Source organism: Cnephaeus nilssonii (assembly GCF_951640355.1).
Source record: "Cnephaeus nilssonii genome assembly, chromosome: 2".
Classification (NCBI taxonomy): Eukaryota; Metazoa; Chordata; class Mammalia; order Chiroptera; family Vespertilionidae; genus Cnephaeus; species Cnephaeus nilssonii.
In genome coordinates this window covers 29,991,123-30,004,444 of record NC_137073.1, presented here as the reverse complement: position 1 = coordinate 30,004,444, position 13,322 = coordinate 29,991,123, and the positions used below count along the sequence as shown (strand labels likewise).

The 13,322-nt window shown below is 52.3% G+C and overlaps 1 protein-coding gene across 4 annotated transcripts in view; it reads left to right on the top strand.

Annotated features, from left to right (window-relative positions):
• AUTS2 (activator of transcription and developmental regulator AUTS2) overlaps positions 1 to 9,704 on the top strand; it is a 1,102,591-nt gene extending 1,092,887 nt beyond the window's left edge. For all 4 annotated transcript variants that reach the window (XM_079796033.1, XM_079796031.1, XM_079796032.1 and 1 more), the window contains exons 16-19: positions 1,693 to 1,770; positions 2,652 to 2,735; positions 3,869 to 4,091; positions 6,605 to 9,704. In XM_079796033.1, coding sequence (XP_079652159.1) covers positions 1,693 to 1,770; positions 2,652 to 2,735; positions 3,869 to 4,091; positions 6,605 to 7,853 — 1,634 coding nt within the window. In that variant the 3' untranslated portion in view covers positions 7,854 to 9,704. The remainder of the gene's footprint in view (positions 1 to 1,692; positions 1,771 to 2,651; positions 2,736 to 3,868; positions 4,092 to 6,604) is intronic.
• The last annotated feature ends 3,618 nt before the right edge of the window (positions 9,705 to 13,322 follow it).

Below are 13,322 nucleotides of genomic sequence, written 5' to 3'. Positions count from 1 at the left end.
CTCACGGGATACTGTCCTTCCCTGATTCACATGTGCGCACCCTGTCCCTCTTTCCTTCCCCAGCTCCCTTCAAGAAAAGGATTTAAGGCGTCTTAAGTACATAGTGTGTGAGGCAAATTATAAAGTAGAGGCAGAAATATGGATAAAGGAAAAACCACAAAGTTAGGCCTGAGTTCCCTGGTGGGCAGACAAGGAGAGCCAGTTATAAGATTACTAGCGTTCCCGTTGCAGGAAAAATCCTGCAATAGGGTTTCCTGCTGCACTCTACCCCCCACTGCCTGCTCTCCTCCCTTGTCTCCCCGCCCCCCCCCCCCCCCCCCGTTCTCCGCCAGCCCCCCTGCTTTTCTAACTTCTTCGCCAGCCGGCTCACCTTCCTTCTCCCCTGGCCCCGCCTCCACTCCTCCCTTCTCCCCCGGCCCGCCTTCTCTGCCAGCCCACCTGCTTTTCCCTTCTCCCCCGGCCCCGCCTCCGCTCTTCCCTTCTCCCCCGGCCCCGCCTCCGCTCCTCCCTTCTCCTCCCGGCCCCGCCTCCGCTCCTCCCTTCTCCCCCTGCCCTGCCTCCGCTCCTCCCTTCTCCCCCCGGCCCCGCCTCCGCTCCTCCCTTCTCCCCCCCCCCCCCCCCCCGGCTTGCTTGCTTCTCTGCAGCTTTGCTCCCTTCTGCAGCTCTTGGCTTCTTTCTACGCTGTTGCAATATGCAAATTAGCCGCCATCTTTGTTGAGATAATTTGCATATTCGTCCTGATTGGTTGGTGGGCGTGGCTTGGCTGGTGGGTGTGGCTTGGGCGTAGCAAAGGTGCGGTCAATTTGCATATTTGTCTATTATTAGATTAGATTAGATTAGTGTGCGCCCTGGCCGGTTTGGCTCAGTGGAAAGAGTGCCAACCTGTGGACGGCAGGGTCCCAGGTCCGATTCTAGTCAAGGACATGTACCTCAGTTGCAGGCTCAACCCCTAGCCCCGGTCAGGGTGGGAGCAGGAGGCAACCCACCAATGTATCTCTCTCATGTCGATGTTTCTCTGTGTGTCTCTCCCTCTCCCACTCTCTCTAAAAATCCATGGGAAAATGTCCTCAGGTGAGTATTAACAAAAAACAACACACAGAGATTATTAGCGTCCAGAACCTGGGAGTAAACTGGCGGACCCGGCACTGCAGACTGAGCGACAGGGAGGACCCGTCTCCCAGGACCTAGAGGAGCGCAGCCGTTTCTTAGGGCCGGGCGTCCACTTGTCCAGTGGGGGCTGGGCCCCCTGGGACATTCTCAGGAGAAGAGAGTCCGGGGGCCCAGACATGCAGCTCCATATGGCCGCTCCTGAGCCAGGCGCTGGGACGTGCAGTCTCCACACCAGCGTTTCTCAGAGTGGAAGACGGGCTCCCGTCACGGCCAGAGTCCCCTCTTGGAGAGGCGGTGAGCCGTGGGCATAGTGTGGCTCTCCTGCCTTCAGTGAAGAGCCTATCCTGGCATTTTTTAACCCGGCATTTCCTCTGACTTTTTGGTTGTAGAACCCCCGTCCCCAGCGGTGTTTTCTGATGATCCTAATACTGTCCGTCCGTGTCTGTCTTCTTCCCTGGTGTTGCCTGGGTGGCCCTAGCCTGTCCTTCCTTCCCATGTTCCCTCTTGGGGTCGGCAGGCCACTAGGAGCCAGCTGCACTGCAGAAGCCTGGGGGGTCTGATCCGCTGTGTTTGACTCCACAGGTGCTGCACACCCCACGGGGACCCCTTTTGGGCCACCTCCTCATCACAGCAACTTCCTCAACCCTGCTGCTCACCTAGGTGAGTTGCCCACAGTGACGGGAAGTGAGGCGTGTGTTTCAGAAAAACCTCCTGACTGCGGCCCTGCCGCACTTCCTGGCAGGCTGGCCGGGATCCTGGCCGCCTTGCTCGCTCCTCAGGGAGGGGACGGTGACTTGGGGAAGTCTGAGTAGGTGCCGTGCGCCTCCAGAGGTCAGCACCTCTGACGGCACACCCTTCGGGGAGCAGCCCCGTGCTCTGGCTGGAGGCCAGCCGGGGGCCCTCGGGGAGTCACATTTACAGCAGCCCGTGCTGCCCTTGGAGGAGGTGGTGAACTCACCCTTGTCTACAGACAGGCACCTCCTGGCGCTGGAAGGAAAGACCAGATGAGGCTTTGATGAGTCACTTACCCATTATGCCTTCATCACCTCACATTTCACGCCGTAGTCATGTGTCTCTTCCTAGCAAAGATGCACGCCGTGTCCGTGGCCTGGATTTGATATTTTCTGCAAGTGTGCAAGCAGGGGCAGGCTGTGGTATGCCTGACAACAGGGCTGTCATGTGTCAGCCTTCAGGATTTCATCCTCGATTTATTTTAAGATGTCATCTCACCTCTGTTCCGTTAGAGCCTATAGCGCAGGCCCCCGGGCCGGTGCAGGGCGGGGGAGGCAGCAGGAGGCATCTTAGAACATGTGGCTTGAGGAACGTTCCCCACTCCCCCTCCCACTGCCCCCGCAAGAGAAACGGGCAGAACGCACGCAGCCTGTGTGAACACTGTGCTAACGGTGCCTACGTCGGGTGCGATGGGAACCTTCGCATGACCTGGCAGAAGAGGGACAGAGCAGGTCTGAGTGCGGAGGCGCGGCTCCCAGAGGCTCCGACGTGCTCACGCAGCCTGTCCTCCTCCCCACTCTTGTCTGCAGAGCCTTTCAACCGGCCGTCCACGTTCACCGGCCTGGCAGCAGTTGGTGGCAATGCCTTCGGGGGACTTGGAAACCCTTCAGTTAGTGAGTACCTCTAACTTCTTAAACTCTGTCTTGGACTGTTTATCTCCTCAAATCTGTCTACGGCTCGAGACCTTTCCAGATAAAAAGAAATTAAGCCCTTGGGAAGTAAATTGAGGTTTTTTCATTGCAAAATCAGGTCTTGACAATGGAGTTAGGCATACGTGTGCATTTACATCAAAACCAACTTTTTAAGGATAACCCACTGCTAATATATGTCACGGAGGGTCAGGAAAGATGATGTACTTACTTGAACTCCAAAAAGTTTGCTTAAATTCATAGTTTCATCCACATTCCATCTCTGCTACCCCCGACTTCAGCCACTAGAGGGGAAAACAAACCTCATCTTGCCTTTGGCATTGGTGGGCTTGAAAAAGCTCGATGAAGAACAGCAGGAAAACAACAGCGGGCTCGGGAGTGAAGACCTGGAAACATTTCTTGCTCCATAATCTGGGAGGGTCGGCCAGTTTTCTACGGCCAGAAAGTCTGTCTCACACAGGAAGGGAGTCGCAGCACCTGCTAGACATCACGTAGCCACTGGATAGCATGCACTCACCTGCTTTCTTTCACGCCATCCATACGTCACGGTCTCCGGGTACAGAGACATAGAACGCAGCGCAAGCAGCCATCACCACCCCGTCCAGCGTGGAGACCTGTGTGTGTGTAGCTCTCTTGTCTCTGTAACACCCCTTTGCTCAAGTTGTGGGAAGAGGAGCAGTCACATTAGCAGGGTTCCAGTCGATAGTGGATGACCCTGAATTCTACTCTGAATTGAGTGTTCTCCGTTAAGTCACCCTATCGCACTGTACCCTCTGCATGCTGGGACTTGTGCATGCATGGATATGTTTAACTAGGTCATCTCGACATCTGCGTGGTCCCTGCCCTTTTCCGTCCGCCCCCTCACCCGACTTTGCCTTTGGTTTTAAAAAAGAAAGAAAGAAAAGCTGTGAGCTGCCTCTCCAGCATAGGACAAGTTCCTCTAATGAATCTGTTAATCTCCTTTCCTTTTCCAGCTCCCAATAATATGTATTCATTTTAACTCTGAATGCTGTTAAAAGTTTTTTGGTAAGTACCTTCATTACAGCAGATTATATAATTTCTCTTAAACCTTTTTGTTCTCCACTTCACCATTTCAGCACCCAACTCAATGTTCGGCCACAAGGATGGCCCCAGTGTGCAGAACTTTAGCAACCCTCACGAGCCCTGGAACCGGCTGCACCGAACGCCTCCGTCGTTCCCGACCCCTCCGCCCTGGCTGAAGCCAGGGGAGCTGGAGCGTGGCGCGTCCGCTGCAGCTCATGACAGAGATAGAGATGTAGATAAACGAGACTCATCTGTTAGTAAAGATGACAAAGAAAGGTACGGAAAGAAACCGCTCTCCATCCCGCTGGGGTAGCCCGCTCTGTGCCAAGTACCAGCCACCCACCTCCCCGCCCAGCCTTGTGCTTCAGCTGCCCCCGTAACCTCAGCTCTTCACACAGCCGGGCCGTGGCACCCCAGAGCGCCCCCCCACCCCCACCCCACGGTGCATTGTGGTAGAATAGAACCCTAGCAGAGCGGGAGTCCCCACTCAGAGCAGTTACACATGCAGACCCTCCCCGTGCCTGTGAGCACTAATGTGTCCAAACATAGCTCTCCCTCACACAAGAGCAAGGTGGCGCTCTGGACAGACACACACAGCATGCATCCACACCATGTTTGCTTTCCCGTGTGTGCAGTCCATTAAACCATGCATAGGTCTCTCTTTTTTCCTCTCTCTTTTTGTTTTTTTTCCTTTAAGAAAGTCATATTTGCATTGCCTCATCATATTTTTCTGAAATTTTGTTCAAACTCAACTCCTTAGCTCTCACAGATGACTAATAAAAGTTTGCTAACCTATATTTAGAGGAACATCAACAAGCAGTATTATTGGTTTGGGTTTGTTTTGCCGGTGGATAATTTTTACTAACCATTTTTATCTCTGTACTTGGTAACCCAGGCCTAAAAAAGAATTGGCCGTAAAGAGGAAAACGCTATTTTTTTCTCTGAAGAATGTCATAAGCATTCTTGACAGTGTGTCCCTTTCCCCCCCCCCTCAGGCTATTTCCATTTTGAACCAACTAAATAAGGAAGGAATACACAAGATACCCTTGACAGAAAATATCTAATAACAGTTTCCTTTTGGTACTTAAGACTCAAATATTGTTCAAATCTTTCATTTTTCTTTAACTGTATGTGTGTGTATCCTAGTGATTTAAATCAGTTCAACTTTGCCCTAACCGGTTTGGCTCAGTGGCTAGAGTGTCGGCCTGCAGACTCAAGGGTCCCAGGTTCGATTCCATTCAAGGCATGTACCTTGGTTGCAGGCATATACCCAGTAGGGGGTGTGCAGGAGGCAGCTGATCGATGTTTGTCTCTCATCGATGTTTCTAACTCTCTATCCCTCTCCCTTCCTCTCTGTAAAAAATCAATAAGATATATTTTTTAAAAAATAAGTAAATGTAAAACAGTTCAACTTTGCCGGCTCTAAATGTGACAGACTAGTAGATATTCATCATAGCCCATCATGCTAATAACTGAGTTCTTTCTTATACATTTTCCTTCGAGGCAGTGGGATAAAACCTCTTGGCCAACGGGAGCACCATTTGTAACAGGCAGCGCTGAGCTGTAAACGGCCCCGGTGAGGCACCCCTGGAGTGGACGTGCCCAGACCAGGAGGTCTCCGTAGACAGGCTGTCAGGAGAGAGAACAGATGTGGCAGCAAACCTTTCCCATTTTACTTGATGGAGTCAAATGGGCTCTTGGATCAGCAGTTGCCAGCCGGTGGTCGGTGAGGTCCGAAAGGTTGGCGACCGCTGTCTTGGATTAAAGTCAGGAAACCTAATAAAACACACTCTCCTTCAATCTTACCTTTCAAAGATGCTCTTCTGAGCCTTTGCACGTGCGCTAGAAACAAAATTTTAAGGAAAACCTTAATTCCCACTGCAGCCACTCACCTTCTGAGCCCTGCCAGGCTGAGCCAGCGTGGCATCCTGCTTGTCCCCTCATGCTCCCCGTGTCTGTCTGGGGCGGCCCCTAAGTCTTGCCAGACTCTGTCTTCCCTCTTCAAGTTTTACCTCATTGTCGTTCTATTGCTTTGCATCCTCTGCCCAGTATTCTCAAGTCCCCACCCAAGACAGGCCTCTAGAATTCTTTCACATTTTCATTCATAGATGCTTTTAAAATTGTCCTGTATTCCCCCAGGAGGTTTTGTGTCTGTGGACCTGCTTGTCCTACTGGCGTTCTCCATCTTCTCATCAGATGTTGGCTTTCTTGTCTTTCCTAATGCAAACGTCCTTTAGCAGCCCCACAGTCCTGAAATCGTAGTTTCCTTTCAACCCCCTCACATACCACAGCTCGGAGACTGCTCTGTCTACGTTTTTCACTCTGAAGCCAGCTGTCAGGAGACAGAAATGCCCGTAGTTGTCACGTTAAACTCTTCCTCCTACTGGCTCTGTGTGACAAAGTGACGAAAGGTCATATTTGCCTTTAGGCTCTCAAAACTTGGTTCTCAACCCCGGCTGGTCCTGAGAGTCCCACCCAGTGGGCAGTGTGGCCCGTCACTCATCCACAGGCCACCTGGCTTTCTGAAAGCTCTTCCTCTGTGGTCTTGATGAGGCCCCTGACTCTTACACACAGAGAATGATTTTCCCTGGAGACTCCCCACTCGCCCTCACCCCTAGCATTCACGCCCATTGAGCTTCCTCTGCAATGAGGTAAGATCAGGTGGCTGGCTTTGCCACGGTGACGGTGGGAACCAGCCCCAAGCCACCCTTTTCGCACCATGTCATTGGCAGCCCCGGCCAGCCGGCAAGCCCATTTCACTTGCTTCCTGTCTCCCTCTCCTCCCGCAGGGAAAGTGTGGAGAAGAGACACTCCAGCCACCCTTCACCAGCACCTGTCCTCCCGGTGAGCACCCTGGGACACACCCGTGGCTCCGCTGAACAGATCAGGGGTCATTTGAACACTGAGGCTCGGGAGAAAGACAAATCCAAAGAGAGGGAGAGGGACCACTCGGAGTCCCGCAAGGACCTGACCGCGGAGGAGCACAAGGCGAAGGAGGGCCACCTGCCCGAGAAGGACGGCCACAGCCACGAGGGGCGAGCCATGGGCGAAGAGGCCAAGCAGCTGGCCCGGGTGCCGTCGCCCTACGCGCGGACCCCTGCCGTGGAGGGCGCCAGGCCCAACAGCACCTCGAGCCGCGAGGCTGAGCAGCGCAAGAGCGAGCCGGCCTACGAGAACCCCAAGAAGAGCTCAGAGGTCAAGGTGAAGGAGGAGCGCAAGGAAGACCACGACCTCCCCGCGGAGGCCGCGCAGACCCACCGGTCCTCGGAGCCGCCGCCTCCCCACTCCTCGTCCAGCGTGCACCCGGGGCCCCTGGCCTCCATGCCCATGGCGGTGGGGGTGACGGGCATTCACCCCATGAACAGCATCGGCAGCCTGGACAGGACTCGCATGATGACGCCCTTCATGGGCATCAGCCCCATCCCGGGCGGAGAGCGGTTCCCGTACCCTTCTTTCCACTGGGACCCCATTCGGGACCCTCTGAGGGATCCCTACCGAGAACTTGACATTCACCGGAGAGACCCGCTGGGCAGAGACTTCCTGCTGAGGAACGACCCCCTCCACCGTCTCTCGACCCCCCGGCTGTACGAAGCTGACCGCTCCTTCAGAGACAGGGAGCCCCACGATTACAACCACCATCACCACCACCACCACCACCCGCTGTCGGTGGACCCGCGGCGGGAGCACGAGCGGGGCGCGCACCTGGACGAGCGGGAGCGCCTGCACATGCTCCGGGAGGACTACGAGCACTCGCGGCTGCACCCCGTGCACCCCGCCTCGCTGGACGGACACCTGCCGCACCCCAGCCTCCTCACGCCGGGGCTCCCCAGCATGCACTACCCCCGAATCAGCCCCACCGCGGGGCACCAGAACGGACTCCTCAACAAGACCCCTCCCACCGCCGCGCTGAGCGCGCCGCCCCCACTCATCTCCACGCTGGGGGGCCGCCCAGTCTCCCCCAGAAGGACTACTCCTCTGTCGGCAGAGATGAGGGAGAGGCCGCCTTCCCACACTCTGAAGGATATCGAAGCGCGATAAGCAGAGAACAGGCCACGGGAGAGGAGGCTCACCAACAGCGCCAGACTCGGAGCGGAGGGAGCCAGCAGGCGCCTGCGTCCCTGACGGACTTGGGGGGCAGGAGCCCCAGCTCTCCCTGTAAACAATGTATAGACTCAGTGCAGATTTTGAAATGTTTTTGTACATTATATGTTGAAATTTTTCAGATATTTTAGCCAAGTCATATGTTCTCATGTGTCCAACCCTTTTGGTTTCTCATATAAAACTTTTTGATTTGAACCAAAACAGTGAAGACGACAACACACACGGATGTGTTCATTGGGGAGAAAACAGACCGCAGTCCGCACGATCCACCGTGCAAGCTCTTTCAGATGAGGAGGGAAGGCCTTGTACATAGTTGTGTAAAAAAGAGATTGCTTCATGAGCTAAGGGTTCATATATGCAAAAGGGTAAGATGAAAGCTTTACTTTGTACAAATGTAAATAGGTAAAGATTAAGTAACATAATACATTAATACTTCTTAAAATGTGCTCTTTGCAAACTTAATCTCAGTGAACACGGCCTGCGAGGCTGTGTTCCCCTGTATTGTTAGAGACAGCTAAACCCTTCAACTATGCAATGAATGTTCAGGCTTTTCACAAAAGCCCGCCCAACTCAAAGGAGCCTTTTCAGACCCATTTACAACATACTTAAGGTCATATTTTCCCTGAACAAGCGCTTATGTGATAGGACTCTGTTTTCCTTGCTTATTTTTTCAAATGGAGAAACATCCTCTTTTGCAAATTGGACCCCAGGCTGAAATTTTGGCTCTAAAGTTCCTGCTTGTGGGCTGCTGGGCCAGAGTGCGGCCCCAGAGAGGTCCGAGGCCGTGAGCAGCCAGTGCGGGGAGGCCAGGAGTGGTCAGATGCCAAAATCAGGGGACACAAACAGGTTGCCAGCATCTCGTCACCATCAGTCATGTGATTTCACACATACCTCATGGGGGAACCATGCGTTTTTTAGTGTGTCCTATTTCCTACCCGTACACACTTCCTCGTTTTGTAATGAGATTCAGTCACACCCAAACAGATCCTGAAAGAAAGCTTTGAGTTTTCTCAGATGATGGATATGTTTTCACTATTCAATAACCAACAGATCAAAGGGGCACATGTCCTAACGTGACTCCCTGTATTCCAGTCGGTGATAAAGTCTGGGAGCGGCCCTGCGGAGCCACAGAGCGGTACCGAGGGTGGAAGGTGGCTGAGGCAAAGTCTTGTGTGTGCGTGTGTTTTTAAGTTTGCATCTTAATGTCTCTTCATAATACTTTTATAATACATTAAGCCTCTTGTCTACATATTTGGAGAGAATATGACTTTACTAGCAGAGAAATACAATATATCTTGTCTACTGGACTGTAAAATATATGTACGAAATAAAATTAGTTCCATTGGTCTTCTAGTATATTAAAGTGCTATCTGACGTTGTTATCCTGTTTTTGGAGAAAAAAAAGTTAACTACAGACCATTGTTTCTAATAAGCAGAGAGATCTATTTTAGTAGTAAACTGAAGGTTTAGTTGTGAGCTTCAGAATTTTGTGAACTCCAGATGTTGTGCAGTGGTTTTTCTTTTTGGCTTTTTTTTTTTTTTTTTAAGACAACAACTAAAAAGGAAAAAGAATCCAAGGAATATGTACACTGGAACTGTAGTGGTAGCTTCAGTATTGTAAAGAGATTGTTCTATACGGCCCTTTTGCTGTTTCTCCTGTATGTAATAAAGTCCTTTCTAGACCCTATGTGAACAGAAAAGTGAAGCGACTGACTTCAGCATGTTCTCAGCGGCGGAGCCTTCTTGTGTAATGTAAACTGTGCCATGTTATTAAAAAATGTGAACGAAGCTTTCAGCTGCTTGTCTGTGTGAGCTGGCCGTCCGGCCTCGGGGAGGAGCCCTGCTCGCAAGCCCTGGGTCTGACCCTCCCCGGGCCCAGCCGAGTGAGAGCGGAGGCTGCCCCGCACACTGGCTGCCCCTCCTAGGCATCCACCACTAGTTTCTGTAGGCATGCGGGCTCCAGTCAGTTGTAGAACCTTTTATTTTATTTTTTTATATTCTAAGCAAAAGACTGCATTGGGGAAGGTACTTCTGGATTGAAGGTGAGCCTGTGTAGGCCAGGTTAGCAATAGGCCTGCTCAGCGTTTGCTTCTCTGCATTGGTGGCAAACCGGATATCGGGCCTCTGGCCACAGTCTGTGTGCCTGTCCCTTGGCATTTCACCCTGGGGACTCTGGTGTTGACTGAGACCTTGTAGATATTTTTTCCCTTGTCAACTTTTTTCTGTGTCTTGTTGAATGACATGGCACATCCCTCATCAGTTTGCAGACTTCTGCCTCATCCTCAAATTGGTTTTATGTTTTTTTCTAAGATGGAGAAATTAAATGTTACTGTGTCAGCCTGATGAGGCTTCTGTTTGGATGTACAGACCCAGTGCATGTTTGTATCTGACTGGAGAACAAGGAAAGCCGTCCACGTTAGCGGGACATGGGTGGCTGCTGAGTGGGTGTTAGAAGTGAAAGGGGGTGGGATCCAGGAGCCGCGACTCCTGGTGGGAGGGTGCCCTGGGCACCTGCGGCTCCACAGGGGTGAGTGGGACGTGGGGGAAGGATCTGGATGAGGCAATCGCCTTGCCAGCTTGGAAAGTTGATGACCGGTAGAGCAGGGACTGCTTGGGTAACGCCCACTTCACTCGGTTTCCCTTTTATGTGTTAGTACCTGACTCTCAGACCAGAGAAAATAACTTGAAGAAAAACCAGTGGATCGGAAAACCTGATAAACACCGTTTCCCCAAATCAGGCAATTCTCGGACCTTCCGACACTCACCGTGACTGTTGGGTCGCTGTCTCTGGCAGACCTCACTGCCTGGTGTTGTACACCTCCCTTCATGCCGCCACCTGCAATGTCAGGACAAGGAAGAGTCAGCTCTCCAAATCAGTCACGGTATTTAATCCCGGGGGCTTGATTCGCCTCATCCTTTGCATATTTCCCCTCTAATTATGTTCAGCTCCTCGGCACTGATGGGCACCAGCACCAATCTGATTCCCTGCTAACCTATAGATGCTCTAATTATCTCCACAGCCTTTGACTGACAATGATCTTGTTACCTTCTAATGGTACATGACAAGTAGAATAGCGACATAATGATGCAATAATTACCATTTTGGAAGGGTATTCGCAACAGCATTTGCTGTTTATCCTTTTTCTGCCTCAATCAAGGTGGATGAGAGGAAATAAGATGTGGCTGTTGATGTTATCCATACGTATGTAGCCTGGAAAGAAGTGTACGAATCTTGCGGTGCAATTAGCCATGCAGTGTGGCTCGCACACCTCTCTGTCCGTACTGAAAAATTCAGCCAGTTGAAGGAAAGAGGACAGCAACAGTGACTTGGGCTTTTACACAAGCTCTTCTTCAAAGTGTGCCATCATTTTTTTCCCTATGAATTTCTGAGCAGTTTCCTAGACATGGAAGAACCCTTTCGATAGAATAGGGCGACTTATCAGATAGAAAATTAGGCCATCCAACACAAATCCGCACTGCGACATGGCTGGGCTTCCTTTGGCGCCACCACAAACACAAGGTGAGTTTTTGTATCACATCTGAACTGCTGGACGCCCGATAGACCTTGGAGCAGCAGGCAGGAGCCCGCAGCCACCCTGGGGCCTTCCGCTCGGTGACCTTGAGCAAAATGCAGAACCTCCCCGGAGCTGTTTCTTAGTGTGTGAAACGAGACCATCAGAGCCTAACAAGACCTGAAAACAGGCAGGTCGTAAGCGCGGAGACACATGGGTGCGGAGCCAATGAAAATTGCAGGCTGGATAGAGAACCACCCCCACAAAAGACAAAGGAACTATGTATTTCCTTATTTATTTTTGCAAACTTGGTCGCAATCACAGTGTCAGGAAAATTCTTGACAATCATTTGCTGACATTTGGTAGAACCAAAAGGAGTGGGGTTGGTGCTTCCAGGGTTTCTAACTCGGGGGCTCAGTTTCTCACCTGGTGTGGGGAGGGGGGTTAGGCAGGGTCCCTCTGCGGCACCTGAAGTATTGTCAGTCTGGGTCTGACCTACTATCCTGCCAGGAAAGGTTCTTGGGGCCTGACGGGCCAGCTGGAGTTCAGCCTCCCAGCCGGTGGTTGGGTCTGGCTGGCCCGGAGCAGCGCTGTGTCCCTATCCCAGGCAGGTGCTGGGCAGACAGGCCTCGGCTTCCTCAGCTCTAACTGGATTTGTCACTGGATATCTGAGGCCTCTCCAAGCTGTTTGGACTCTGTATCTCCGTTGAGCCTCAGGCTGCTTCTTAAAATCTTACTTGCCTTCTCACACCCTGACCATTCATTCATTCCCAGTGCTTTTTGGCAACTTCGTACCTGCCTTTGCTTGAGGGGTCTCTTCCCTCTTCCCAGCAGCCCTGGCGTCAGAACCTGAGCCGCCCTGCAAGGTCACACTCAAGCATCTCCGTAAAGTCTCCCCAACTGCCCCATTTCAGCTCAGCCCTCCCTCTTTGGAAACCTCTGGTTTAACTGTCCTCCACCTCCTCAGCCTCTCCTGTCCGGGTTCCATAGGGCCCATGTCCTCCTCTAGAGGCCCAAATGGGTGTGTGTCCGGCGGATAGAGCCACTGGGGCTGGGTGGGTGAACAGAGCCCTGGTTGTCCAACCTTGACTGTAACCCATGGGTGTCCTGATGCAGGACACATCTGCACACACACCTGAAACAGATGTGATGAAACAAGACCCTTGTTCGGTGCATTGATACCAGCGAGATGAGGGGGCTCTGGATTTTTAAGATTCTATTCTCTTCTGATTCATTTTTTTATGCTGATTGCACCCACTACTTCCTTTGATGTCTTTGAAAATCATGGGTCTCAATCCCTAGTTTGAAAACAGTGTCACAGAAGAAAGCCCCAGACTTTAAAGGGGGTGAGGCTCACCTGGGCGGAAGATCCCGCTGGTGTCTGCTCTTGTCCCACGACATCTCCCTGTCCTCTCACCTGGTCCCTCCCTGACCCCCCTTCACACTGTGCCGCCTGCACCTGCGGTGCCCAGAGACCTCATCACCTGCCTTTGCCAGCACACACTGGGCACTCACACACCTCTGGGTCCTGGTTCCCTCTGCTTTCTTTTCTCTTTGTCATCCTGCGAGCAGGCTTGCCTCAACGACCTTCACCCCCAGGAAGCTTCCCCTGACTGCCCCTTGTCCCTCATCAGAGTTAATTGCTTGGTTTGGTGGTTCTCAAAGTGTGGCCCCTGGGAACTTGTGAGAAGTGCATGTCTCAACCCCTCCAGCCTCCTGAGTCTGACACTGAGGGTGCATGCAGCCCAGTGATCAGTGGGTTAATGAGCTGACTCCCTGGAGAAACTGTTCTCTGCCCTCTAGCCCAACCCAGGGTCCTGCTGGATTGCAGAGAGGTTGTCACCGCGCTTGAGCCAGGAAGGCGTTTTCTGCTTCCAGGTCCATCCCGATTCCT